This window comes from Aspergillus uvarum (assembly GCF_003184745.1).
Source record: "Aspergillus uvarum CBS 121591 unplaced genomic scaffold BO82scaffold_58, whole genome shotgun sequence".
Lineage (NCBI taxonomy): Eukaryota > Fungi > Ascomycota > Eurotiomycetes > Eurotiales > Aspergillaceae > Aspergillus > Aspergillus uvarum.
The window spans coordinates 44,371-71,637 of NW_020291355.1; the positions used below are offsets into that span (position 1 = coordinate 44,371).

The 27,267-nt window shown below is 52.7% G+C and overlaps 10 protein-coding genes across 10 annotated transcripts; 4 read left to right on the forward strand and 6 right to left on the reverse strand.

The window, feature by feature from the left end:
• Nucleotides 1-22: 22 nt before the first annotated feature.
• BO82DRAFT_357468 (gelsolin family protein) lies at nucleotides 23-1,445 on the reverse strand. The gene has a single exon (XM_025636027.1). It carries the CDS (start codon nucleotides 1,341-1,343, stop codon nucleotides 93-95), a length of 1,251 nt encoding a protein of 416 aa, XP_025488414.1. The 5' UTR covers nucleotides 1,344-1,445; the 3' UTR covers nucleotides 23-92.
• Nucleotides 1,446-2,153: 708 nt separating this feature from the next.
• BO82DRAFT_405410 (uncharacterized protein) lies at nucleotides 2,154-2,693 on the reverse strand (the record flags this gene model as incomplete). Its single annotated transcript, XM_025639488.1, has 1 exon — nucleotides 2,154-2,693. The coding sequence occupies one exon, from the start codon at nucleotides 2,691-2,693 to the stop codon at nucleotides 2,154-2,156; it is 540 nt and encodes a 179-aa protein (XP_025488415.1).
• Nucleotides 2,694-4,111: 1,418 nt separating this feature from the next.
• Nucleotides 4,112-4,657, reverse strand: BO82DRAFT_367804 (uncharacterized protein; the record flags this gene model as incomplete). The annotated part of the gene is made up of 1 exon (XM_025637093.1): nucleotides 4,112-4,657. The coding sequence occupies one exon, from the start codon at nucleotides 4,655-4,657 to the stop codon at nucleotides 4,112-4,114; it is 546 nt and encodes a 181-aa protein (XP_025488416.1).
• A 2,804-nt stretch (nucleotides 4,658-7,461) lies between these two features.
• Nucleotides 7,462-8,238, forward strand: BO82DRAFT_291747 (carbon-nitrogen hydrolase; the record flags this gene model as incomplete). Its single annotated transcript, XM_025631743.1, has 3 exons — nucleotides 7,462-7,685; nucleotides 7,743-8,082; nucleotides 8,143-8,238. The coding sequence occupies 3 exons, from the start codon at nucleotides 7,462-7,464 to the stop codon at nucleotides 8,236-8,238; spliced, it is 660 nt and encodes a 219-aa protein (XP_025488417.1).
• A 1,733-nt stretch (nucleotides 8,239-9,971) lies between these two features.
• On the forward strand, nucleotides 9,972-10,434 carry BO82DRAFT_291796 (uncharacterized protein; the record flags this gene model as incomplete). The annotated part of the gene is made up of 2 exons (XM_025631745.1): nucleotides 9,972-10,128; nucleotides 10,202-10,434. The coding sequence occupies 2 exons, from the start codon at nucleotides 9,972-9,974 to the stop codon at nucleotides 10,432-10,434; spliced, it is 390 nt and encodes a 129-aa protein (XP_025488418.1).
• A 473-nt stretch (nucleotides 10,435-10,907) lies between these two features.
• Nucleotides 10,908-11,958, reverse strand: BO82DRAFT_291753 (hemolysin-III related protein; the record flags this gene model as incomplete). Its single annotated transcript, XM_025631744.1, has 3 exons — nucleotides 10,908-11,062; nucleotides 11,152-11,371; nucleotides 11,461-11,958. The coding sequence occupies 3 exons, from the start codon at nucleotides 11,956-11,958 to the stop codon at nucleotides 10,908-10,910; spliced, it is 873 nt and encodes a 290-aa protein (XP_025488419.1).
• A 1,504-nt stretch (nucleotides 11,959-13,462) lies between these two features.
• Nucleotides 13,463-16,508, forward strand: BO82DRAFT_377365 (S8/S53 family peptidase; the record flags this gene model as incomplete). The annotated part of the gene is made up of 6 exons (XM_025637576.1): nucleotides 13,463-13,708; nucleotides 13,797-14,236; nucleotides 14,320-14,950; nucleotides 15,014-15,414; nucleotides 15,468-15,805; nucleotides 15,904-16,508. The coding sequence occupies 6 exons, from the start codon at nucleotides 13,463-13,465 to the stop codon at nucleotides 16,506-16,508; spliced, it is 2,661 nt and encodes an 886-aa protein (XP_025488420.1).
• Nucleotides 16,386-17,489, reverse strand: BO82DRAFT_357475 (uncharacterized protein). The gene has a single exon (XM_025636028.1). It carries the CDS (start codon nucleotides 17,413-17,415, stop codon nucleotides 16,585-16,587), a length of 831 nt encoding a protein of 276 aa, XP_025488421.1. The 5' UTR covers nucleotides 17,416-17,489; the 3' UTR covers nucleotides 16,386-16,584.
• Nucleotides 17,490-18,098: 609 nt separating this feature from the next.
• BO82DRAFT_405416 (ankyrin repeat domain-containing protein) lies at nucleotides 18,099-21,672 on the forward strand (the record flags this gene model as incomplete). The annotated part of the gene is made up of 4 exons (XM_025639489.1): nucleotides 18,099-18,532; nucleotides 18,603-19,259; nucleotides 19,317-19,932; nucleotides 20,827-21,672. The coding sequence occupies 4 exons, from the start codon at nucleotides 18,099-18,101 to the stop codon at nucleotides 21,670-21,672; spliced, it is 2,553 nt and encodes an 850-aa protein (XP_025488422.1).
• A 757-nt stretch (nucleotides 21,673-22,429) lies between these two features.
• BO82DRAFT_317781 (natch and ankyrin domain protein) lies at nucleotides 22,430-26,918 on the reverse strand. The gene is made up of 2 exons (XM_025632624.1): nucleotides 24,577-26,918; nucleotides 22,430-24,318 (listed from the first exon to the last, which is right to left on the reverse strand). The coding sequence occupies exons 1-2, from the start codon at nucleotides 26,795-26,797 to the stop codon at nucleotides 22,790-22,792; spliced, it is 3,750 nt and encodes a 1,249-aa protein (XP_025488423.1). The 5' UTR covers nucleotides 26,798-26,918; the 3' UTR covers nucleotides 22,430-22,789.
• Between the last annotated feature and the right edge of the window lie 349 nt (nucleotides 26,919-27,267).

Here is a 27,267-nt window from a genome sequence, read left to right on the forward strand (position 1 = left end):
GCGATGCCAGCCATAGCATGAACCTGCTCTAAACATCCCGAGATAGTATTTGGTTAGGTAATATACAGCATATACAGTCTTTGGCCCCTGCACTAAGCCGCCGCAGCAATGGCGCGCATAAACGCCGGACTCTCATGACCCTGCACGACCTTGGAAATGGGAATCAAATGCGCCTCCGACCCCTCTGGACTGTCCTGCAGCCAGCGCACATACGACTGCGCCACGCGCAACCACAGCGCCCGCTCCGCGGCACTCGCCTCCAGCCCCTGCCACACCCACAGCCGATCCCCATCGTCAAAGAGGAAGATATCCTTGCCATGCAGATCCGCCTTGCCGATGTCACTCCCCTCCTTGACGAGATCAAACGACAATGAGCCATCCGCATCACTCAGCTTAAACAACTTGCGCTGGTAGCCCGCCGCCCCGGGCCCGGCCCCCGCTCCCTGACCTTCGTCCTCTCCATCCTCAACCGCACGCTTCCGCTTCTCCGAAATCGGCCGCGGCGCACTAAACGAGAGCTGCCCGACCTCGCGCCCGCCCAGCATATCGACCACGACCTTACTGCGGGCCTCCAGCTGCGACAGCACCTCGACATCGACATGCTTCGCCTGCGTCAGATCATGGACCACCTGCGCCGCCTTCCCCTTCTCCATGGGACTGCAGCTGCGGCCCTGCCACACCCAGATCTTCTCCCCGGCATCCAACACAAAGACATCCTTGTCGTCCAAGCTCCGCCACGTCGGCTCCACCTCATGCACGATCAACGAACCTGGCCGCGCCGCCCCGGCATGCTTAAACACGCGCAACAGCATCATCCCCTCCTCTTTCTCCTCGGCGTCCTCCACATGCCTAAACCCAGACTGCACCCCGCCCCTCCGGATGGAAATCCGGGGAAACAACCCCACAAACTCACTGGACGGATGCGCCTGCACCTCGCGGTGCTGCGTCGCCGCCCCGTGCAGGTACTCATCCAGCTCGACGGTCTTGTATGCGGCGGTGCCGGCCTCGTCCTGCGAGGTGTGGCTGCCCAGCCAGAAGAAGATGTCGTGGAGTAATGCGGGCTCTTCGTCGGTGTCGGTTTGCGGGGGCCTGGCACTGTGCAGCACGATGTAGCTGTCCCCGTCGTAGAACTCGCCGTACCGGTCCCGCGGCCACGGGACCACTTCGAATTGCTCAATGCGCCAGATGTATAAGCCGGGGGCCGTGCCGATGTCGCGCCAGGCGGGTTCGGTGGCCGCGCTGTTGTATTTCACTTGGTGGTCGAGGGTGCTGTTGATTAGTTCGACGTTGCTGTCTTTGAGGTCGTATTGTTTCGGGTGGATGAGGCCGGCGTGGGGGGGCATTTTGCGGTAGGTTTGGGGGGATTTTGTGTGAGTTGTTGAGGGTTTTGTGTGGAGAGGTAGTAAGTTGTTGCTGTGTGGTGGAAGGTGTAGGTGGAGGGAGGGGTTGTTGTGATGATTGTCCCCAAAGCCAGGGGATAAGTTATTTATCGATAGCCGATAAGGCGGGCACGTGATGTGGCGGGGTCCCTCAGGTTCCAGTCTACGGGGCGGTTATTTTTAGGATTGGGTGGATCGCCGTGGCTGAAATGGACGCCCTATTTGTTCGATCGATCAGTGCCTCAATAATGGATGGGCGGGATTGGCTCTCCCAGAAAAAAGTGATGCGGGCAGCCACGTTCTCAATTCAGGGGCGTAGGTGGCGTACTCAGGGCTAGCGACCGCCCCGCACTACCAGATTGATTGCCATCTCTCACTTGGGGGATCAACTTTGCGACGCCGAATCATGGGCACAAATCAAAGCAATAGTAGGTGATATCATGCTATACTGAGCCAGTGCTGGGCTGATATAGTAGAATTTTGGGGTCTCTGTATTTGCTTGATTGCGTCAGAGTTGCTGTTCCTTGAATCTATGTACATACTACGCAGTAGGATCTTCCACGCCGATTCAGGGGACTCGGGATGGGCATTAGGTACAACTGTGAGTGCCTGCTTCCTGAAAGTTCGAAAGAAGAATTGCGACAGTTGGAATATGGGCTCGCTTTTAACTCGATTTCAAACAGTGGCCACCGAGACTAACATAGCATGGAACTTGTGGGCTCTGAAATCGATTAGGCGTGCGGTCTCTTGGCTTTCAAATTGATCAAGAATGAATTAGTGAGAGGCCCACTGCTCGAGCCATATCCGCATCCACTCCTCATTCACAGGGGATATGCTTTCCAGACGATGATTTACCTCTTGAGTATGACAGATCTCCAACTCCAGCGGAGGACCCTGAAGCGGCTTGTAAAACTCGATCAACTTCACCCCCGGTGAAGACTGGTTACCGGAATTCGCGGCTCTGGCTGCATGATCCTCGAGCCTCCTCACCCAGCCAGACAAGCTTGTCATTCTGCACTCCCTTTGCAGCCCAGCAATCACGCTCGGTGCAATATGCCCCCACTTGGCCGGGTGCAGATTGACGAAATGGTAGTAAGACGTCGTCTCCTCCCCCATTTCTTCCGTCAGCGCGAGATCGGCAACCAACTCTGCCAGAATATTAACAGGAATCCAGTTGAGAGTATCCTGCGCCCCCAGAGAGTCCGGCAGATACCCGATGGCCTGGGAGCTGTCGAGGAGCGAGGGGAACCAATCCCGACGAGGCCATACGCCTGCGGGACTACCTACCGGTCCCGCAATCTGGCCTAGCGGCATGTTGACTCTCGCTCGCCGGCGAGTTTCCCTGCTCTATGCAGGAGGAGGCTAGCCAACAAGTTACTCTCTCCGTATCCGATCTGCGCATATCTTAGTGGGCCGAGGAAATTTTCAGGAACAGCGCGGTCTTCGTCCCAATTGGCCACTGCGGCAATAGAAGACAGGAAGATAATCCGCGGACGGTGCGTGGATTCAACAGCCAAGTTCGCCAATGCTACGCTGCCTCTTGCTGGGTTTGCGCGATCGAGGCAGGTGATTTTCTGGACTTCGGGACGATGGCATAGCTCCTGGAGCAGGTGGGAGCCCACGAAGCCGGTGCTTCCGGTCAGAAGGATGTGTTCGTTGCCATTCTTTCGAAGAGGTGGATGGCTGGTTTCTCTTCTTGGGAGCGATGCTGTATACCTGCCACCTTGTTAGTGAAGATAGTGGAGTTTTTGGAGTGAGCGTGCATAGGCGTGAGCGATTAGTTAGGGTTTCGTAAGGCGGAGGGCATTAACCTTAAATCTACGATTCTGAATAAGCCGAGAGGGACAGTTGAGCAGGTGAGTAGGCGTAGCACTAATGAGAAATGATGGAGCCTGTATTGTATCTCTCCTTCCAGCTATGATATACTCAGCCTCTAAGCTATTCCTACACACGTGTCAGCCAGTAAAGCGAATGACGTCTCCGAACAGCCACCAAAAGCAACCAAGTCAGTTCCCCGGGCCACCCCCTGGGCTGCTGGATTGTCTAAGAAAGGGTTCAATGCCTTGAAAAGCATATCGTATCGTTCAGATCATCTGAATTGTGGGACACTTCATGCCTCCAGACCTATGAAAAATCACCCTGAATCGTCCGAATCACCCGTATCCGCTGAATCCGCTAGATCCTCCGAGTCATCTGAATAGTCTGACTCGTCTGAATCGCCCAAATTGATTGAATCCTCCGACTCCTCCGACTCCTCTTCATGCCCGGAAAACTCTGATTCCGTTTCATAGGGTATATGCCATTCATCCGAGGATCCTGCACTGTCTTCCCCATGCGAATCGTCCACAAGATCCTCGTCCTCCACCCAATCCACCCCTTTTGCGTCTTCCGCAAACATCTTCCTATACCAACCCCGACTCCGCACCCGACGCTGCGCCTGCCACGCCGCATCGGGCGGCCACCGCGCAGCCCCCAGATCCCTGGTAAAGTCCAGCCACAGCTCGTCCCACCACGACTTTCTGAACTCCCGTTGCCACTGCGCTCGACACCGAGGGCAGCGGTTGGAATCCCGGCGTCCATGCCAATCGAAGGCGAAGCTTAGCAGCGCGTAATGCGGACACGCAAACAGGGACCACCCGACGTCCCACAGCCGGGCAGATACCAAGTACCGCGTGTGCGCGATCAGGTTTCGTCGACTGTCGAGGACGAGGACCATGCTTTGGGGGAAGACGTCACCCCGCCAGCCGGGGGGGGATGACGCAGTCGTGGACGAGGCCGCGGGTGGTGGGCCCGGTCTTGATGACCCGGAAGCGGGGGTCCGCGTCGATGGCGGGATACTGGCGGTTGTCTCGAGGGTCGGACTCATCCTTCGCCAGGTAGCGGGCGATCCGCATCTGGTGGCGCGCGGTGAGGCTGATGCAGGGGCAGAGGTCGACGATGCCCGCCTGCGCGGCGCACACGGCGCTGGTCGCGGGCGGGAGAATAGGGGCCCATCGGCGGTGGCAGCTGTGGCTGTCGAATTCGCTCCGCGGATGGAGCTTGAAGCATGCGAAGCAGTAGGCCCAGCGATCGTCTTGGAGTTGGCGGAGGAGGGCCTTGCGGTAGATCGTGGGCCGATCATAGCCTCTCTTCTGGTTGTTATTCACTATGTCGGAGGTGAATTTGAATTGGGGGCGGAGGTTTCGGATGGTGGCGTTGTAGACTTTGTGGTGGTAGAGACCGCGGCATGTTAGGAGGAGACACACTAGGGCTGGAGGGGGGAGGAGCTCCAGGATCATGTCGAATACCTCCCGAGGGAGGCATAGGAGGTGAGTGGTCGTGTTATCGGTGGATTCCATCGCGAGAAGATGTTTACTCAGGGGAGAGACAAGTATACTGAGAAACTAATGCTTGGCTTCGGAAGTCTTATTTCCTGCCAAGAAAGAGTATGGGGTAGCAGGCAAACTTGGTTTATCTCGTCACTGCATGATCATTCCGGGGAACGCCCATCAGCCCTACCTCAGCATGATGGTCTAGTCGTTTTCATCATGACGACCCTCTGGTGCGCCGTGACCACGGCTGGCAACTCGAACCTGCTCGCGATCGACATTCACCACGCAAGAGCCCGCCTACAATACAGTACTTCAACTGCTGGGACAGGCCTTATGGCAGGCTGCTATATAGTACTCCCGTCGCGCCTTCCCCTTCCCCTTCACCCTTGTTCTCTTGATTGCTCTTTCCAATATTCGATCAAGGCTCTCCCACCACCAGATTCGGCACGTAGAAGCCGACATTCACACTGCTCCATCACCCAATGGAACCGCCATTCTCCAATTCTCTTGCGGGCAAATAGAAGTTATCAGCTCATCTTTCTCTTCCTCCAGCACCTCCAGCTGTTCAAGCTGTTCAAGCTCTTCAAGCTCTGCACTTCTACTTCCTCCTCCTTCCCATCCAAGAACAACAGGGAGAACCCCATCACCATTTGAGCTCCCCGTCAATCGCAATTCGTATTCAGGAGAACTGTTTCCAGTCATCGAGAGGAGAGGAAGAGGGAAAACAACTTGTGTGTTGTGTGCTGACAACCCGTAACGCGGGTGAGGTTGGTTCAATGTTGTTGCTGGCTTAGGTCATCTGATCAGTCGCTCGGAAAATCCATCTTTCCGAAGAACGAAGTAGGTTGTTGGCACTAGAGAAAAAAAAATCTCCTTCAAGTTGGAAGATGCTGCTGATATTATATAGACTGAGTATGGTAAGGGCCAGGATCAAACTGTCTGTTTCCTAAATTAAGTCTAATCCATCGACTCCGTAACTGCCGAGTACCTTAAAAGCTAATAAGAATAGTCGGTTGTGGTGGGGTATACTAACTACGTATAGAAGGGAACTGGGAACACGCACCCGCGCCTTCCGACCCAGCTTGTACTCGTTGCTGCGGCCGCCCCTCCAATACTACGGAGATTGGGTTATTGCATATTGGCACGAGTAGCTTGCTGTACGCAGGTCCAGGCAATTACCAATAACCTTGTAGTTAGAATTTCCGCCGTGCCTTACAATTGAAATTAACCACCTCCAGCTTGATTGTCTTGCTTGGTTCGTTATGCCTTTTCAATCAAGGACATCAATCGACATCAGTCGATATCAATACAACCGCGATGCGGCAATCTCTAGATGTTCTGTCCACCCACCTGATCAGATCTGCGACCCTCTGTTATCCAGTTGAATAAGCCCAATTGAGTCTAGTATATACCTGATTGATGTCAGAGAAATCATAAAATTCAGATCGACCACAATCAGCCCTCGAGCTATTCTGGAGAGGTTGGAGAGAACTTTGGAGATTTGGAGAACTCCAACTCCGGCCGAAAGCCGGCGCGTCGGTACCTTAATCGACTCTTTCCAGGAATTCCTTTTTCCGGGGGCTTGGGTAGGAGACGAGGGTGGGGCGTGGTTATAGCAGATGCGATTTCCTTTGGCGCAGCCATGGGCGAGCTCGTCCCCAAGTAGGGGGTGGGGAGGGGGACCTCGCTAATTATGAGCTTCGTGCTGTAGTCTGAGATGTATGTCCGCGCTGTTCCCTGCAGTTCGAGCAGGCGAGACTGACTGCTGCAAGGTCAAGAAGACGTCCAGGGGCTCGCTACTTCTCATCGCACGTGAGCTCTTCCTTTACCTACAATTGCTTTACGATACGCATGTTCTGCTGTGCAGCTGTCAATGGCAGTGGGCTCGACTTGATCGAGCTGATCGTCTACGGCATCTTGACCCAGACATAATCCTTGGGCTTTCGACAGAGACTAGGAAGGCAATTGCCTTTTTCATACATCAAGAGGTCAAGCATCAAATGAAGGAATACTTTCTGGGGATCATTGTTGAGGCTTTAGGGCGATGAATGGTCGGCCCATTCGCTTTCGGCCAGTCATCAAGGTTTACGACACGCCCATCTCTTATGAGACGTTCGTAGAATCATCAATTGCCGCATCAGTGTCTCCGAAGTCGGTAGCCTAGTTCAAGAGGGTGATTGGTAAGAGATAACGAACATCAAAGGTTAATTGATGAAGACGAAGTTTTCACGATTGTAATCTCTAACTTATCCTTCTGCTCTTCGTTGCAAGATAAGTGAATATCTGCTATGGGAATTCACGGGGTGTTGGGTTGGAGTCTCCAATCCTCCGCCCTCCTCTCCAACTTCTGCAGCCAAACATGGCGGGAGCCGTGAGTTTTCCCTCTTCAACGCTGCCTCAGGACAGAGATAGAGCATGTTCCTCAGGGATGAGCGCACCCATCTAGCCGGCTGGTTCACCGGTATCGGTTGGTATCTAGCCTCCACCACTGAATCATAGGCAGAGTGCCACGAATTGAATTTCAGCGTCTTATCACTCCCAGACAAGAGTATACTTCGAGGTTGCGGCTTCGTATCTATACGGCTGGTAGACACCATGGATTGAAATCAGTATAAAGACTGCTCTACTGCACTCGTTCTCGTCAGCCTCTCACACCTCTCACACCTCTCCGTCTGATAATCATGCTTCTGGCATCTGTCGCTACCCTCCTGGCCACCGCCGTCGTCACGGCTCAGGCCGCCGCTGTCGCACCCCTTGCCTCGGACTCGCGTATGAAGCGTGACCCTGCGACTGGCTTTGAGTGGGATCCTGAGAATTTCAAGGTTGCTGCCGTCCGCAAGCCCCCGGTTGGATTTGTCTATCATGCCCTTTCAGACCAATCGACCTGGTGGAACTACAACCTCAACGCCATTATCGCTCAGTCGGTTGAGATGATCCACCAAGCCGCGGCTGAGGGCACCAAGTTCATCGCCTTCCCGGAGCTCTACTTCCCTGGGTATGTCTCATCCTGCACATATAGAACCCACAGCTGAACCCCCCGGACGCCCTCTAGTTACCCTGCCTTCCGCACTGCCAACGGACCCAAGGACTTTGAGCAGTATGTGTCGCAGACCATGGAGCCCGACGGCCCCGAATGGAACACGCTCATGCAGGCCTTTGCCGACACCAAGATGTACGGGGTTGTGGGTTGGGCCCAGAGGGCCAATGAATCGCTCTTCATGACCCAGAGTCTGGTTGGTCCCATCGCCAACGGCTCGGCCGGAACGATCTGGAAACATGAGAAGTTCCGGCCCTCGGGCACAGAGCGCTCGCTCTATTCCGATGGACTCCTCAACACGATCCGCGCGCAAAAGCTCCCTTTCGGGACCGTCTCCATGCTCCAATGCTGGGAGGTACGTTCTTGAGCCGGTGGTCGGGATCAAAGCTTCAAAGACCGACAACTGATGTGGCAGCACGTGTATCCCGAGTCGCACTTTATCGGATCTGCTCAGCCTGCCAACCTTCACGTTGCCTCCTTCCCGTACGTATCCCGGGCCTACTGCCTATAAGCTGTAAGACACCGACTAATCCCCACAGATTCGGCAACGACGTCCCCGAAGCCGACGGCGGAGACACCCCCTACGCGTACTGGCGTGCCGCAGCGATCGGATACCAAGCCGGCGCGGCCGGTTCGCCCGCCATGATTCTTCCCACCGCGGGGGCCGCAACCATTTTCGCTCATGAGGGCTCTCCCCTCAACGAGTCGCTGTCCAACGCGAAAGAATCGACTGACGCCATGCCCTACATCACCGCCGTCTACAACACGACCGCGCTGTGGAAGGATGTTTCGTACAGCGTCAACGACTGGTGCAGCTATGGCGCCCTCAAGCACATCATCGAGGGTCTGCCCGACGGAATGCCGCGTCGGAGCGGGCCCTTCTTTGGCCGGATCCTGTTTACCATCAAGCAGTTCACCACTGGGTACATCTGGCCCCCGACCCTGTCTTGCACCCCGACGTCGAAGTGGCCGTGTATCAAGATCTGGCCGGAGCGCGTCGAGAAGGATTTCATGGCTTGAAGTGTGTTAAAGGATTGGGATTATCGGGATGTAGGTAGTCTTGGTGTTCTTGTCAACAGTGATAATATGGATATTTCATGTATACGATAAGCGCATTGTGAATCTCAGGGTGTCACTGCGGCTTCAGCTAGACGATCCTTCAATGAACAGACGATAGCTTTCCCACCGGAGATGCTAGGGGGAATGAAGCACGAAAACATGTACTGTACTATCATTTCCCCGGCCCGTCTATTCTGTGATCTTGTCTCGACCATTCGGGAACCCAGTAATCCAGCCGGCCGACGCCACTTTCGACATTTCCGAGGAGTAGACAAGAGAAATGATTCTTCGTCTCCGTTGCCACTGAGGACGTTATAAGGCGGCATTTCAGATGAAGGAAAGGATAAGGATACTTACCCTTGAATAAGGGAAGGGAATCAGCACCTTCAATGGGCCGGCCATACGTGACGCGTCAGCTGCAATCGACTTTTTCCTGGGTGCATACAACACACACCGCCGGATGTTGATAGTTAGTATGATATAAGTTAACCCTGAGCGACGGCTGCTGGCTGCGCTCGACTGGCGAGAGGTAGTCATTGGCGTTTGGGCTGTGGGACTCAAACATCACGAAACAACTTTAAGCATTTTCTCGTATTGGTACGCGTGTTGCGTGTCTTGTCAAATATTGCGAGAAATGAACTCCGTGGACTGCCGACGGGATGCATTCCTCGGACTTGGATCCGAGGAGTGGCAAGACACCCCGAAAGGGGGAGACACGAGAGCTTGACCGAACTTTTAAAAACATGGCCTTCGTAATCGATGATGCTGCAGGGATGTTCGTACCGTTGTTTCTCCGAGGGCGGCAACGCCACCCGATTCGCTACCATGCCCACCGAGCCAGAAACAATAGTGGAAAAACAAAGAATCCCCCGCCTCGTCCAGATGAACTACTAGGTACGGCAGAGGTTAGTTCTTGTCTGTGACGTGGGAACGTGGGGGATGTATCACAGGCTGATTTGGAGCCAGCGACCGAATGTTCCCGTGTAACGATATAACTGGGAGGAGGCTGTGCATGTAGATACCACCACTGGTCTTGCTTAAGAAACCGAATGTCCGCTACTGAGAGTACCATTGCGAAAGTGCATCCTAGTCTCACAAGTAGTAATGACCCGAATATGGAGTATCCTGAGCCGCTCGATCTCAACAACTTGGACGCAATCAGCCCGCAGGAGCTGTGCCTTGCAGATGGTTTGTCAAGCGCCAACCAAGCCTAAGTGTCCAGACCTCGGGAGTGACATTCGCTCAGGTACGGATCCCACTCGACCGACCCTCTTCGCCATCAAGGGCATCGTCTTCGACGTGAGCAAGAATCCCGCATTCGCGCCGGGGGGGTGTTATCACGGTACGCAATCACTTCCTTGCCAAAGGTGCGTTAAATGCTCGCGTGAAATTGATGTTGGGTTGTAACAATGCAGAATACGCGGGAAAGGACCCTTCGCATGCCCTGGCCCGATCGTCAGTCCATAAGTCGTCCTGCACAGCTGAGTATCACCACCTCGGAGAGCAGGAGCAGACTATTCTTAATGAGTGGTTTGAGTTCTATAAGAAGCGATACAGGATTGTAGGGAAAGTGTCATGTGACATCCCTACTGGCCAGAGTGACCAATCATGTTGTGAGACTATGATACGGGATGATAATGTTATTTGAGTGCTCCGAATCATTCAATATCGTTCCGATGTAAATCATTCTCTCAGCTGAAAACGACGACGAAAACAGCACCCGAAGCGCTAGTCAAAACCAGTAGAGCCATAACCCCTAATAGCGCTGGACAGATTGGTACATTTTAACCAGCAATTCCTCGAGTATGTTTTGCGGAATTCTTACCAGCGTCCAATACCAACAGACATTGGCCGCCAGAGCGATAGGGGATTGATATTCTGTGAAGAGCAATGGCCATGAGTGATAAATCTTCGGTACCTTACTGAGGTCTACAAGGTTCTACTGCCCTAACTTTCATAAATCCGACCTGTTGTCGTCACGGCGGGTTGCCAATTCAGATCCCTCTTCTCGATGTTTCGCGTCGTACCACTTAAGCAGCTGCCAACAAGTCTATGTGCTCTATGGATTGTATGTATTGTAGCTTGTACACTCTGGCAGTAAATCAGGCTGCAGTTTGCTCATTAGACACCCTGGAGCTGACACACATCCAATGTATGGCAGGCTGTGAAGCCTTGCAGTAGAGCAATCTGGTGTGTGTACATTGCGCCTAAGATAGCGAGATGGAAGATCTGGTGCGAGCTTCCCCAAATATCAAACCTTCCAGGCGCCAAGCGTTCTGGAATCCGGGACAATACAAATTTGTCAGAATTTCTTTTTCTCTGGGGTAGAAAGTAGAGTGGGCGTGCAGACATACCGCATAAAGACTGACTCCAATGCCATAGAGACTCAGCTCGAGTAGGTACCATCGCATTCCCGAGTATTGCAGCATGTATCCGAGTCCGTATCGTTGAACTCCATGTAGCAAAGGTATAAATGATGAAGCGCCGAAGAGAACGAAAGCGCCCACCTTCACTTTCCGCCAGCGCGGTGTTTTGAGCAAAGGATTCGAGATTAGGACACCGGTGACAAATCCCGTGACTAGGACCTAAAGCTTGCGTCAGGGTACGGTTGCATTCCACTGGACTGTCAAGAGGGATGGGCTGTGTGGAGAAGCGCGCCAAGGGGCAGACTCACAATAGCCCAGTGCAATTTCTGCAAGCTCGCTTCGCAAAAGAAGACATAGTAGATGCCGGACGAAAATGTGCCCACCGTCACAACAACAATCCCAAGCAGATCCATTCCATGCCAGAACTGTTCTACTCTATGCGAGTGGGGTTGCATCAGGTGGTAGAGCGCGCTGAGGACCAAACAGATTTCCGCACACCAGAAGTAGATCCCAAACATAGCGTAGTCCATAAACGACACACCGAGAAATTGAGGCTGTGCCAATTCTCGCCAAAAAGTAGTTGCAACGAGTGGTAGGAGCAGAGCCCCGATCAGATGAGTATAGACATTGCAAGACTCATTGTGCAAAAAGGTCAGGCTGGTGAAGATCTCAAGATAGTCTGCTTTCGCGGGCCGGTAGCCACCGAGGATATATTTGTTGTCGAGCTGCCATTCGGAGATCTCCTGCCACGTAACGGTTCGTGCTTTGACCTTGGGCTGGCTCGTGGAATCGATCCTGGTGTTCATATTGACTTTCGGCACTTGCCGGCTTTTGAGTTTTGCCCCTGACATAATATTCTCCCCGAGATATTTGAGGATAGAGAGGCGGACCGTGACAGGATGAAAAATAACAAAAGAGCTTAGTTCTTAGTTGCCGATAAAAGAGTAGAGAAGCAGAGAGATGTCACCAAGGGAATTGTCATGTAACAATGGGCTTAGCTCAACCTAGAACAAGGCGATAGCCGAGGAATTCCAGCGCAAAGGTATAGTAGCTTGGATCATATCTTGAGGGCGATGGAACTGATTGTAAGCGAGAATTGACAATAGCAACAATTTGCTGCGTGCAAAAGTCCCGATTACCGGGTTAGGATGGCACGCATGTACTGTACAGCAGGGCTGGTATACGGTACCGTGGATGGGTACGTAGCCTTACCGCTGCCGCTTCAAATAGAAAGGAGGGCGCTCCTACAACAGCAAGGCTTCGCTTATCTCCAGGTAGAAACGGCAGGGCTAGCATCCGTAGGATGACGGATACATACACGTCTGTGGCTACTCAACGAGCAGACAAATGGTCATGCCGCTGTGGCGCCAGTGAGGAGACAAAGGATCGGATTCCTAGCAAAGTTTCAAAATGACCTAGGAACTAGCTATAGATTACTAGTTAATTCAAGCTCCAGGTCCACTTGATTGAGCCATTGCTATCAGCTGCTCTTATTCATTCTCATGCTAGCCGCCTAGTGAGTCGGGGCTTGTCACAGCTGAGGTCCGTAGTCTACTGCTGTTCATCATACTGGGTCACCGTCGATTGTGGCCCACCCGAACGGCTCAGAAACGAGGTAAGAGGTAAACAAAACGATCAAGCTTACCCCACCCTCGAGCCGGAGGACACCCTACTCTATAAGATATTGGCTGGAGAATGGGCTTATTGATGCGCTCGGAATAAACATAGGTAGATTGGAACTTGAGCTACTATAGCTGCGCTGTTATCATTGTCGTAATGAGAATCCACTGCAGCTGTTTCCTGGTCCTGGTCCAAGATTTGAGGGCTGAAAGACGCGCCGAACCGAGTGGGTAATCCCCACTTCTGTAAATTACAGTACAGTACATGGTCCATACAGTTATCACAGTACTCTCCGCTTGGTCTTCTGAAGGGGTCATCCCGGAGACTTCCGCGCTGAGATCCGCTATCTGTCACTCGCGATCCCATGTTCATGGAAAAGGGTTGTTTCTACTTAGACAATTGTACGCGTAGATATGGGAAAAGAAAGGGCCTGCCGTAGTGTAGTCTTTTCTGGCTACCACCCGCCCAGATCGGGTTGTGAATAAACAGCCGGTCAGTTAAACTCGGAATTGGTTTTTTTCTTTTTTTTTTTTTTTTTAAGTAGCAGGCTAGCACAGCCCCGAGGCCAGGTTTTGCAGGCTTTAATAATACATGGCTAAGACGCCTAGTTTCTGCCTTTCAATCCTTACATATTATAGCCGATTTGAGTCCCGGTCAAATCTTTCACTCCATTTGTGCTGATTTTGAATGATGGACGAAAACGATTCTCGAGGTCTTTTGAAGTCTGTGCTTGGGTTTTTCGCTAGAAAACGACCGGAAAGGTCTACGCAGCCCGCGTCGTTGAGATCGCGCACACGCGAAGCCTGGCTTCGGACGGATGCATATCTGCAGCATGATGCCGACGACTTGGACGAGGTTGAGCCTGAACGTCTTGCAAAGGCCTTGCGTGTATTTGAAGACTATGTTCAGTACGACTCTGCCCGAGAACCAGACTTTGTAAGCGCTCTTCATATACAACAAGCTTCAGTCTTCCAGCTCCTCATTTCCTGCTTGTTGACACGAAGTAATGCGCCAGCGCCTACAGCATGATGTGCCGTATCCGAAGCTTCAGACGATGCGCAGCGTGATCGAGCATCCGAGTCAAAATTCGCATCCCAGCCCTGAAATCTCCATTCGCCCTGGTAAACGAAGAAGAGAAAGTGAAGCTGTCATTCAAGAACTGGCGTACTTGTACACTGACGCTAAGAGACGCCGGGTTCTACCTCGCGAAAAGCCAGCTACGTGCGATGATCCCGAAGACCCAAATGCCGACTTCGCCGTGCTGATGAGAAGACGTTTGTTATTCTTGAACAATGCGTTACGAAGAGATTGGATCTGTGTTTGCCACAAGTGCTCAGGACTAAGCGTTCGACTCTCGCTGCCACGACAAAAGAAGGATCTGAAGGTCGAGACGTGCTTCGAAGTGTTCTTCGGTGTACGGTCTCTTCTTGCGGTAGAGTTGCAAGAAGCCAAAATAACCGTCAAGTAAGCCTTTAAAGCCTTCGGTAATCGGCAATGATTTTGACCTAACGAACTCGCGGCAGAGACGTGCATAATAACAGGATGAGGAGCACATCTGAGCCTCTAACTTGCGGCGCTTCCGATTTTGCCCACATATGTCAAAGTATTACAGAGTCTCTTGGCCAGGCTAATTGCTTGAACTTTGCTCTTGAAGATGGGAGGTTTCAGAGGCTTCGTCCGCAACCGAAGACCTTTGGTGGGGATCGCACGTCTGGAACAGTTTCCTTGTCGGCATTATTCAAGCGTCAGCAGGAACTACGCGGTAGCTCATCTGCATTGCCATTCAAGGGTAAGCGGATTTTGGCCGTCACCCTGGCTACCGCGCTTCTTCCATTTTTGGAGACACCGTGGCTGCAGCCTTCCTTCAATCACTCAAAGATTCTGTTCTTTGAGCCTCTGCAAAGTGGAGAACTTCCAGATATTACGAAGCCTTTCCTCGCCATGGAGCACATCCCAAATCATTCAAACCGCAATGAAGATACCGGCATCGGTTCGGAGAACTCTAAACACAGGGTGCATCCCAATGCCAGTGTGCTAGCGCTTGGTATCCTCTTGTGCGAGCTTCATTATTGCACACCCGTGGACCTGATGCAGAAGGACTCGTCCACCACCAGAAACGTCAATACTGACTATTATACCAGTCTTGAAAAGCTTAAATCTTTGGAAGCTGATGCTAGCGTTGATTACTATCTCGCTACCAAGGCATGCCTGCAGTGGGAGTACTTACCACCTGGACAGTAGGCTGACTTTGAATCGGTCAGCGTACAGCGACTATTTTACCAAAATGTTGTCAAGCGGCTGGAGGCTGAAATACTTAAGGGGTGGGGACTTCGATTGGAGGACCTGGGCTCTTTTGAGTCTCAAGAAAATAGGCTCCGCTGGGGCTCCATCGGCTGCGAGGTTGTGTGCCATCGAACAGACAAGGCGGACTCACATGATAAAAGTATCGGCGCCCAAGCACTTCCGGATCGTTCTAGTTCTGACGTCACGCCCGCGGGTTACACATCGTTCAGCTCAGATATGGCTCTACGGATGCCGGCACGGCCTCCTTTGAAAACGCAACTAAGCGGATATTTGGCGGAGCTGCCAGCGAAGAGCTTGTGTTTCTTTGATGCAAGCTACCAGGCGGGTTGTGAAGAAGAGTGAGGTTTCTTCCTAATGGTCACAATGCTTTGTGGTTCTAATAGGCAGACAGGAGTCAACTTTCGCAACAATGGATGGACAACCTTCTGTCTTCCATTCATCACTTTGTTGACCCTTACGAATCGATCGAAGCCGGACCCAGAGCGGTTGAACCGGTGCGAATAGCGATCCTAGATTCCGGGTTTGACCCTGAGAATCCACTTCTAATGATCGAAAATCGACAACTAGATCCACGGATCAAGGCCGCGCGAAGCTTCATCGCTGATACAAAACCAGAAGACATCCGAGATGAGATCGGGCACGGCACTCATGCTCTTGGACTTCTGCTCAAAGTTGCCACATGTGCTGAAATCTATATCGCCAGAATTGCGCATCAAGAGACACTCGATCGTAGCACCTACGGCGACATTGCAGAGGTAGGATTGGCCCTATGACAGAGCAGAATTTTGATTCGAGCTGATTCTTTCTTCAGGCCATCAATTTTGCAGTTTCCGAATGGAAAGTGGACATCATCTCGATGTCATTCGGGATTCGTGAACACAGCCCGCCAATAAAAGCAGCCATAGCCAATGCTATACACAGTCAGACATTGTTATTTTCAGCGGCATCGAATGATGGAGCGAACCTTGGCAGGGCCTTTCCAGCTCAATATCCCGGCGTCTTCTGTATACACTCAACTGATGGACATGGTAATCCTTCCATGTTCAACCCGACCGCAGACGACAAAGATGTCAACTTCAGTCTACTTGGGGAGTGCGTCTCCTCTCATTGGCCAGTTGGCAAAGATGGCCGCGGTCAAACTGTCAAGGTAATGTCAGGTACATCGGTCGCGACCCCCATAGCCGCTGGGCTGGCAGCATCGGTTCTGTCCTTTGTCCGACAGCAAGACCAACAGATCAAACCCGGCAATGAAGCACTGGGGCCGTGGCTAAAGGATGCCGGCTCAATGGATGCGGTTCTGAGGAGTATGGTCAGGCATACAAGAGGAGCAGGCTATCACTACCTCACGCCCCATGTAATATTTGATAGAGAGTCGACAAGGAAGCATGTCTATGAAAAGATTGAGGACATCAAGAAACACATGTATAGCTAGAAAGCTAGGTACTGAGAATGCCGCCAAAGTAGAGCTGTTCACTGTTCATTGGGGTCTCAAACAGATTGTAGCATATTTAAGCGGGGACGCAATAGACGTTGCCATGCTCGGTCACATCTGGAACGGCTTGAGCTGTCCTAATCTGTGACCCGTCCACTTCCTCGACCAGAACAGATGTGTTATCCTCTTGTTCTCCACCAATGGCCAAAAATGCGCCCTTGTTGTACTCTTCCACTTTTAGTCTGCGCCCGAATCTGAGCCTTTTCACGCGGAACGCAAACACAAATTCCGTTTCACGATTGAGTTCTGTCCCGTCCTCATTCCTGCTACTCCAGTGGCCCTTTGGGCCGATGGATGCACCCAGCGCAGTCACGTCAAAACCAATGTTGCCTCGAACTGTTGCACTCTGCGAAGTGGAGTATCTGATCCTGGCGCCTTGAACGAGTTTCATGCCGGTGACGAGAAAGAGCGAGACAACGGGAGCGAATCTCTGTTTGGGCTCCCGCAGCCACGTCTGCACGGCCGGTGCTTGGATAGCTTCTTCAACGTACTCTTGCGTTGGCTCAAATGATAGAGTCGTCACCCGGTCGAATGCAAACACCTCCGCCCTTTTTCTGGAAGTCTCAACGCTCACCTCGGGCCCAAGAGGTGATCCCCCGGTAGCCAGCTGCAGGAACTGTGCATAAACACCGCACCCGAGTCCTTGCTCGGTGGAGATGGTCTTTCTCCAGTCGGTGTCTACGACCGGCGGTAATGGCGCGGTCACGGCAACAGATCCCCCTCTATTCAGAGGGTATTGCGGTGTTGATGTGGAGCAAAGTATAGATCCAAGACATAGCGGACCCGCTGGCGGTGGATGGAGAAAATCCGATGTCGGACACAGGAAATAAGTCTTTGGAAAAGACATGACTTCCAGATGTTTGGCAATGCCGGAGAATATACTCCTCGCTGTCGAGAAGGGTTGGAGTCATTGACTAGGCCAGGCAAAGGTGAGACGAGATTGATCCCACGCCATCGCGGTTCATGCTGCTCCTTTTACTTGTTGCCTTCACTTAGTTGGTCATTTCAACCCCTCACTCACTCTTCCAATCCATCGACTAACCAATAGCAATAGGTATATAACTTAGTTGGTTGTCGTGAGTCCGAAAACCCGCACTCAGCGCCGGGCGCCATGCTTACTAGTCGGTACGCTTCTAGCTGGTCTTGTCATGGTCACGGAGCACTTACTGTCACATCAGTGAGTTTGGCCGCCTTCTTGGTAAGCCAATTATGAATTTGGTATTTTTGGTACAAGGTTGACCTAAACGACTCGGGGGTGGACCAGGGGGGGTACCAACACGATTGTACCTTTGCACTGTGACGCAACTTGTAATTAATTCCGGGCCGAAGTCTTAATTACAGTACAACTCAGCAAAAACCAACACATATGGCGGTGTCTCACCATCTGACATTCCTCGGATCCATGCGACATTATTGTACACCTTGGTCGCAATTGCTTGTCCAACAACATTTTTTTAGGATACTCTATTTTCGAATAGACGGGATCAGCTGCCTTGTTCTCGCAAACCGCCGGGACCGCATCCATCGGCCATGGAGGTGCTGGATCGTGGGAAAGATGAGACGATGGAAGATATCTTTCTCCAAGATGATCTTCACCCGACCATCGCAGAGCACGCAACAAAGTGCAACTCGCTTTTCCACCAATATATAGTATTGCCAGACATTGTGCCGGATCCTACTATCATGGATGATCAGCTGGCACGATTTACACTGTGGGCAGCAAACATGGACGTGTATGGACCGCTCAATGTTTCGCTGGACTACCGGCTTCGATTCAGTCCCACGGTCGTGGAGATCATACATCAGCTCCTAGGCCTTATTTGTGATACCATGGTGTCTTGCAAGTACCCGCCGCCCCCGGTCACCGAGAAACGAAACGTCGAAGAGTTTATGCTAACGAGAGTTCTTCATAAAAGTGAAGCCGATTCAGAACCCACCGCAGACTCCAAGCAGGAAAAGACAGCGTGTGTCAGGACACAGTGACTCGGATGTCTGGAGGAGGAGACCCGAGGATGACGCAAGTGACTCGGACAGCGACGGAGATCCAGCAGAAGAGAACATCTCAAAAATCACCGATATCATTGGCGGAACGGTCACACGGCTCTTTCGTCTCTCCAATGCTGTTCGAAAATCCGCGAAAGCCGACCGGGCGCGGAGGATCGAAAGATACAGAGATGATGAACAAGCAAACCAGGCGATCGCTGAATTGCGTCTCTACACAGATTGCTATATCCGGTTCCGTTTTCCAATGGCACCGGAATCCCTTCGCACAGCATTGATCGAAGCCAATGCGGTGCGCCTACGACGATTGTATTACCAGCGAACCCATCGAAGGCGCATCGGCTTGAGTTTGCAGCATCCGCAAACTGCCCCAACTGTTGTCCAACTGCCGAAGATAAACGGAAGTGCTCCAGCTGTACGTTTTGACTCGAGCATGCTCCCAAAGCCTGCGACAACTAAAACGATATTGGGAGCAGCAAGCCCCCCCCCTGTGCCCATAACCAATGCAACTACTGCTCGACAATCTGCTGTTAGAGCCCTCTACGCCAAATCTACGACCGAGGTGCCTCGAGCCAAGTCTGTCCTAGTGAATAACAATCTGTCGTTCCCACCATTACCGCCAACCGATGAGTGTCCATACTGTGGCGTCATTATTGAATTCAAGAGCAGAGCGAAGCCAATGCTGTGGCAGTAAGCAAACTGTTATCTTTTTTTTTTTTGGAGAGAAAGGCGGTTAACCTCTCGTAGCAATCACGTCATCAGAGACTTAGAGCCTTTCATTTGTGTTTCCGCACAATGCTTAGAAGCAGGTCGTCATGAGACCGGCCCAGCAACATTTGAGACGTCCGGTGCCTGGATCAGCCACATGCAGAATGCTCACGGGCATACATGGGAGTGCAGAGCTCCTTCTCATGATCCGATCACTTTCGATGAGGAGATTCACTATCGGGAGCATGCCATTCAGGAGCACGGCGTCCCTGCAACGCATGTCGGAACCCTCAGCCTCGCAGCACGAAGACCGTTACTTGATAGAATAATGGAATGCCCATTTGGCGATGACTTCCAACCCCCGGACAAGGTCGAGCCTAATGCTGTCTTTTCGAGTGAAGCTCTCCAGTCACACGTTGCCGCTCATGTCAAAGAAATCGCCTTGATCACGTTGCAAAAGCTCCCTAGCGATAATGAGGAAGACACCGAGAACATTGATAGTGATCAGCCGTTAGAGGATGATGTGCCGGGGTTTGCGAAATTCCGTGCATCCATGTACAGTGTCATGGATGATGAAGCTCTGGAGTATCGGGATGATGACGCCGTGGCTGCAGATGGTATCAAGGACCACGGCGAAGACGATATTACTGCATCGGTAACAAGACTAGACTTACAGGACAAAGAGGGCTCGAGAATGGCAAAGCTTTACCATGCCATACAAGCCGGTGATCTGATTTTAGTTCAGTCACTGATTCACGGAGGCGCAGGTCTGGAAAGCAAGGACGATGATGGGAGAACAGCGTTACATCACGCCTCCATGGAACAATCCTGTGGTCGTGATATGATGGCTTTGCTGCTGAATGCGGGCGAAAGGGCCACCATAGATCTGGGTGATAACCACGGCCAGACAGCCCTGCATTATGCTGCAGAAAGAGGCCATATTGATACCATATCTGTCCTTGTCGAACACGGTGCCGATATAGATAGAACTGACAATCATGGATTTTCTCCGTGTCTCTGGGCTGCGGTTGCAGGGCAAACCCAGGCCACAGACGAATTGCTAAACATAGGCGCCGATGCTAAGGCAGTCAGCGCGGATGGGAAGTCTGCGCTGCATTGGGCAGCGGGACTTGGCTGGTCTTCAGTTGCTGAGATGCTTCTGGACCACGGTGCCAGCATATCCCAGAAAGCAAATAGGCACAGAGCCCCATTAGAAACGGCAGCGGCTTCTGGCGACCTTCCCACTGTACAGGTGCTTCTTTTGTCTGGCGGGGATCCTAATCATCAAGATCAGGATGGCTGGTCCGCAATACACTGGGCAGCGGAGGAAGGCCATTTTGAGACTGTGCACTGCTTATTGGATCGAGGGGCTGACGTCAATGCTGTCAGCTCTTATGGTACATCACCATTGCACTGTGCAGCAAACGGTGGCTATGCTAATATTGTACGTTTGCTTCTTTCACGGCGAGCCAACCCACTTAAGTCAACATGTCACGGTTGGACTGCACTGCATCATGCCGCCTACATGGGGCACTCAGACGTTGTCCAGTGCCTCTTGGAAGACGACCGCATAAGATCCAGTGCCTCGCAGCAGGATAACCATGGCTGGTCTATTCTTCACCTAGCCGTTCACAGTCGGGATCTGGCAACTATTCAGGTCCTACTTGACAGCTTTGCTATCGCAGAGCCTTCAGCCCTGGTCGACGAGAATGGGCTTACTGCGGAAGAATGGCTAGGCCTCGAGCCAACCAGCTACTTGTACAAAGCCACCAGTAACTTAGCCTTTAGCAAGTCACGCTGTTGCAGAGCCGTCACAGGCTTACGACAAGCTGTTATCACCGGCAGTGTTCCTATGATCAGACTCCTCCTCAGACTCGGTCACGACGTCAACGGCATGGATTCCGGAAGACGGACCGCGCTCTATTACGCGGTGAAGACGAGCATGTTTGCTATGGTGGACCTTCTCCTCGAGATGGGTGCAGATCCCAATATCCTCCCCATGGGACGCAGATCTTGGAAGGAATTTATCGCGGATGACCGGGTGTTGCGACGGCTCAATCGAGCTGTTTGCGCACGGCCAGATGCTGACCCCAGCGTCCAGCGCCGGATCCAGATTGCACTCCGAGCGCATGGCCAGCCTTCCGCCCCGCGTCGATCAGGCCCGTTACTACCGAACCAGTCAATTGTACCATCACCATCACCGCCGCCGCCGCCAATGCGAGAACGATTGCTCTTATCGGCTTCCGCTCAGTCAGCGTCCTCTCCGCTGGACCACCCCATTTCGACGACGCCAACACGCCGACCGGCGCCTCAAGCCCAAGCATCTGACAAGAAACGTAAAGCGAAGTCCGATGGGTCTGGTCTGACGCGGTTCTTCAGGCGGCTGTTGGGATAGCGATTCCAGCGCACGGCGATGGAATTGGGAAGCGAGGGCTTGAGATTAAAATGCCTCGTGCCTCTTCGGGCTAATGTCTTGGCCCTGTCGTCAATCGCCTAGCTTGTGAAGATTGAATGTCAACAGCTCGTGCTCACATGACTAGAGCTGTTGATTCTTGTGCTATCACAGCGACACAGACTGCTGACATCATTTGCAAGTCAGCTTGTATCAAAGGGTTTGGCTATCCGGCAAAGGGACAAGCAAGCTGCCGGCACAGGAGGGATAGAGAAAGACTGAAGCAAGGTCCCGTCGCCCAATTCTTCATTTTGGAGGTGATGGGGCCATGGTTGTTGATTTCCGTAAGGCGTACTCAGGTCATGGGCATGAATGCTTTACGGAGCAAGTATTGCGGACTTCTTGCCGTAGCAGCACAGCCACTGAACAACAGATAGCCACTGTATCGCTATCCAATACTGCCCTCTCAGCACAGAAACAGCGAGAGTCTTCTTCGGCCCTTCCTGAGAAGCTCAGTTTCGACTGACGCTGAGAGCCATCGCCAGCCCGCCCGGTAACCAGTGGAACCTTAACCCGTCTTCCGACCGACTCAATCCCCTAATTCCGCCAAACCGTTACCCATACTATCATGGATATGACAACAAGAGGGAAATGAACGGTCAATGCCAATGGAAAAAGACGCTCAAAAGCGAAACCACGTTTAGTTGAACAGTCCTTAAGATTAAAATAGCCTCCGCCACGGAGACGAGAATTGTACTATGATTAGCGTACGCTACAGGATCCGCCCGAGACACCGCTTAGAGACGGACGTCAATGCGGAAAGTTCAGAGAAGACCTAATCAGCGTGAAGACTGAGTGACCGCCACGTGAAGCATCGAATGCTAGATCAAATCCCTTGCTATTGAACGGTGCATCCTTCCCAGTGTCAAAACACTTCATCAGAACCGGTACTTGAAATGCGAACCTCGCCTCGATGCCATAAGCAAGCAGACTCCATCAGAAAAGCAAACGTGGTAAGGCCATTCGCAACATGCAATCATCCACAGGGGCCCAGCTGTTCCTTGCAACCTGGCTTTCGATGCACCTCACCACCCTTTAGGCCAAGAGGGTGCGCAGTGCTTCATATATCAATGATCCGGCTTACCATCTCGTGGACGTCGGGCAGAGATTGCAGGCTTCCATTCACACTTCGTCTCAATTTAGCCGCTTGCAATATCACGCCATGTTGCTTTCCGATGATCAGGCACTCCACCAAGGTTTTGCACGCCCGCTTTCGAAGCGATCCTGGTGGTTGTTTGGAAATCAAGGTACTCATCGTCTCTGGTATCGCCTCGCCAATCAGCCACTGGTGAGACATGGCATTCTCCTGGCAGAGAATCAAGCATGCCGCAGAGGGTAAATTGAGGAAGCGGTCCCGTCCTGCCCCTTGCGAGCGTTGGGCAAATTGGAAGACACTTGTCAGGAAGAGAATTAATCTAGTGGAATCGCGGCTTTGGCTGATGCCGGCCAATTCCCCGGCGCATGCCTGATTTGCGTCATTGAATAAGTCAACTTCGTGCCCGCCACCGATGTATCCTTCGTAGAACTCGGCGATGACCCCGGAGAAGTATTCGATTGGCCGCGGCTCGTCATTCTCGATCATGGCAAAGTGCGATGTCAGAAGCACCACAGTCCGAGCCACATTATCCTCCCGGTTGCCGCTGCGGATCGAGGTATCGAAGTCGTTCAAGAAGTCGCGGACGCCGTAGTGTAAAGATTCCTCCGCGCCTCTCTGGCAGGCGATCGCGGCCCAATGCGAGAATGCTCTGGCTGTGATGGCATCGCCTTCTCTCCAACCATGTCGAACAGCTGCGAGCTTGGCCTCCGAGCCGACAAGGACTGCGATCACGAGAAGGGCTTGCAGATCCCCGGGGGCGACCTCCCGAAACACTTGGGTCGGCAGGTCGGTCATGGCCTGCAGCCCTTTATGATTCCTGGAAACGACCAGCTGGACGAAGAATTCACGGTACGTTTCTGCCCATTGGCGCATTTCGTTCATCTTACGCCTCCTGGCGACCTCCTGCAGTACAGGCATATTCTCCCAGCGGTCGAAGGCCACAAACTTCAGATAGAGGGTAACCAGGGGCAGAACGATGGGGAAGCGGAAGGAAAGGCCGAGGGCCTTCATGACGAGGTTGACCTTTCGCGATGCCTGCTTGTACCGGGCGAGAAAGATCTGTTCTCGAAGTCCCAGTAGCTCTTCCACCCTCTCTTCCATCGGGTCAGAAGGACTTCTCAGAGAGGCGACTCCTGAAGGGGTGGGCAGTTCGTCCACGCGCGCGCCGTGCTCAAGCAGCATCTGGATGATCTCCCTTGAGTTCGTTTGAATGGCTCGAATCAGCGGGGTGTCTCCATGCTCAGACTTACTCTCCAGATGGGCACCATGACCGAGCAGCATAGACACGATGTCCTTGTGCTGTCCATTGACCGCGATATGGAGTGCCGTCAACCGGCCTCGATCTTTGACATTGACACGAGCACCGTGATCGAGAAGCAGCTCCACCATGTGCCGATGACCTCGATTGACGGCCCAGCAAAGCGGGGTTCGGCCGTAGTTGTCCTTGCGCGAAACGAGGCGGACATGCTTGCTGATCAACCATCTAGCCCAGGCTACATTACCAAGATACGAAGCGAGATGAAGGAGCGTAAACGCGGGCGCATTTCCGCCGTTCCTCTCCTGCTCCCAATAGAATCTCCACCAGCTGTCTCGGATTGCAGACTTGGCTCCAAAAAATGGACGTGAGAACTCAGACGGCCCTTGAACCGCGTCATTGGCGTGATAGAAATGCACCGGCCAGTATTGAGCGGCATAAAGGAAGAGTGGACCGCGGTTGAACCTCTCCTCAATCGCCCCGGTGGAGACATAACTACGCTCGACGTGTGCGAGGCAGGTCCGCATGAGAGTCCTGTGGGTGCTCTGGTCCATGTAGAACATGCTGATCCCCTTGCCGTTGACTTGGTTGCTCTGGAAGAATTCTTTCGCCGACTGGTGGACCAGGTTCACTACATCTCCTTCGATCTTCACGAGCGGTCCGCAGAGCCTGAGCCGACCCCTGGTCACTTCGGTTGCGGTAAGGGTACCGGATGCCTTGATGTCTGTGGCCGCTGTCAGTTCGTCAATTGTGAGGGGCCGGGCAGCCAGAACCACCCATTGAAGAATGGGCACCAGCGCTTCCTTGTCGTCAATTTGCTGGAGCAGCCGTTGATATACTCCAGCTAGGCCTTTAGGAATCTGATGGATGATTTCGTTGATTCTGTCCCAACTCCTCCCCTGAAGCTCATTGGCCACAAAGCCCACCCACAAGAAGGTGCCGTCGGCGCCGGCCAATAATGCCTGCCGAACTTGCGCAACCATTCCGTCGGAGAGATTTTGCTCGGATGCCAGTTCGGTGACCTTGGCAGAGATGTACCTCTTGACATCATCTGCTATCTCCGCATTGGAGTCGTCCAATTTGATGTGCAGATACTGGCCAAGTCTGCTCTCCGAGATAGCTGGGTGGGGCCGGGAGAGCAAAATAAGTTTCAGTCGTGGCCTTCCCACTTTTGGGGTTTTGGACAAGTAGTTCCCAACGGCGTCGAGAAACTGGCCGAGCAATTCCTTCTCACATTCATCCAAGCCGTCCAGCACACAGACCACCTGGGAAGACCCACTATGTTGAAGCATCGTGAGGAATACACTCCACAGGGCGACAAAGCTGGAAACGGTGTACTTGGTCGTCTCAGTGCCCTCAAAGGAGTTCTTGATGTATTGGGCCAGGTGCGGTTGAAGATCAATCCACTGGTGTATGAGGCCTCTCAGCATGGTCAAGGCCGTATTCCGATTCTTATCGCGGTTGCTACAGAAGTAGTAGAGAAGAACATCGCCGGTGACACCACCACCACCACCACCCACCGGCTCTAGCACTTCTGTAATATAGATCGCCAACATGGTTTTGCCTTTTCCCGGGCCACCCGAGATCCAAAGCAGTGGTTGATTTGGGTTTGACAACCACTCCTGATAGCAGGGATGCTGTAGGAGCCATTTGCACGTGCCGTCGGCTCTGCGCCCTTTCAATACAATCAGCGACTTTCGGTCCACCTCTGGTCTGGTCAAGAGCAAAGCGCTGAGGATGGGCCCAGCCTCGGTGTTGGGTGTCAGAGGTACTGTCTTGGAAGCCTTGGGTATGAACGAAAGGACTTCCTTTGCGTACGCTGCCGCAGCCACTGCGGCATAGGGGTGCCAGAGCTTCGAGCGATGCGAATCTGCATAGTTGCAGATGCCTCGGATAATCAAGTATTGGGCAGCATCTTTTAAGCCGGTCGCGCCCGTCTCAGAACACAGCTCGCCTTGCTTGTGCGGCAATGTGTCTCTAGTTGCTCCGTGGCGCACCGCATGATGACCGGAGGCGATAAGGCCATAATGCACTGTAGGTCTCCGTGTCTCCCGAGGCTGCCGGGACCGGACCCTGCACGCGCTTTCTCCGGAATCAATAGTTGCTTGATCATAATTCGGCTCGAAGAGAAAGTCTTGTTCGGGACCTGGGCGGGAGAAGATGACGGGGTCTTTGCGTACGATGTCGGCGAAGTACTGATCTATCTTACTGTCACCGAAGATGGCGGCTGTCTCGGCTTTCCTCGTTGCTGTGAGAAACAGTGATGAAGTCGGCCGTCCTAACGCTCTACCACGAAAAAGTCGATCTTCCATTTGCTCTCCGTTTGCGACATACTGAATGGCACCCGGCCGACCGACTGCCGAATTGCTTACAACAATATCACCAAGACGAATATCCTTGTTCGTGTTTGGGACCGCACCCGCAATACCAACCATCAAAATGACCCGAACAGATGTGAAGATGGCCTGTAACTGCATGGCAACGTCCGCTAAGGAGGGTTTATCATCTTCTTCACCATCATCACACGCGCGGCAATTCGGATATGCCAGTACGACATGATGGCCTTGAAGACTTCCCAGAATATAGTTGTTGTTGTTGAGGTCCAGATTCGGAGGTAGCAAGTTGTCATGAATGCAGTCTAACGTAGCTTTGGCAGCCTCTACCTCGATGGGCAGTGTGCAAACCCACCCGACGGAGTAATCGTCAGGGGTGGCCATACCCAGTCGAAATGCAGTTCGACAATGGGAGTACGTATAGAAGGTTAATGCTAAAGTTTGCGTCTTTGAACGTAAGAGACGGAATCACCTCCCTCCGCTTGTGCTGGATGTGAGAAAGTATGCAGATGCAGTGGAGGCATTCAATCAGAGCAGAAAGATGTATGTAATGTATGTACACGGTGGATCAATAAGTGGTCAAACGGGGTCACACCTGGACCTCCTGTGGGGGTGGTCAAGGTAGGTACCAGATACTATACGATACGATACAGTACAGTACATCACAGTACAGTACGTGATGATACAGCCCGTTCGGACCGGGACGACGCGGGTATCCACCCACCCCTGTAAGATCCACCGTAAAGGTACAGTACGTGCGTGCGTGGTGGGAACGCATTGTCCTACAACTCCATGATACATGACTAGTAATATGATGAGCTTACCATTTACATGACTGGCGTTGAGGCTTGACC

Bases quoted from the DNA above. Each gene is read 5' to 3' on its own strand.
- BO82DRAFT_357468 (XM_025636027.1), bottom strand. From the start codon at position 1,343: ATGCCCCCCCACGCCGGCCTCATCCACCCGAAACAATACGACCTCAAA.
- BO82DRAFT_357475 (XM_025636028.1), bottom strand. From the start codon at position 17,415: ATGTCTTTTCCAAAGACTTATTTCCTGTGTCCGACATCGGATTTTCTC.
- BO82DRAFT_317781 (XM_025632624.1), bottom strand. From the start codon at position 26,797: ATGGCCACCCCTGACGATTACTCCGTCGGGTGGGTTTGCACACTGCCC. The intron at 24,319-24,576 runs GTTATGTCTCCA...TTGGTAATGTAG, and splicing joins CCTCGCACACGTCGAGCGTA to CCTGGGCTAGATGGTTGATC.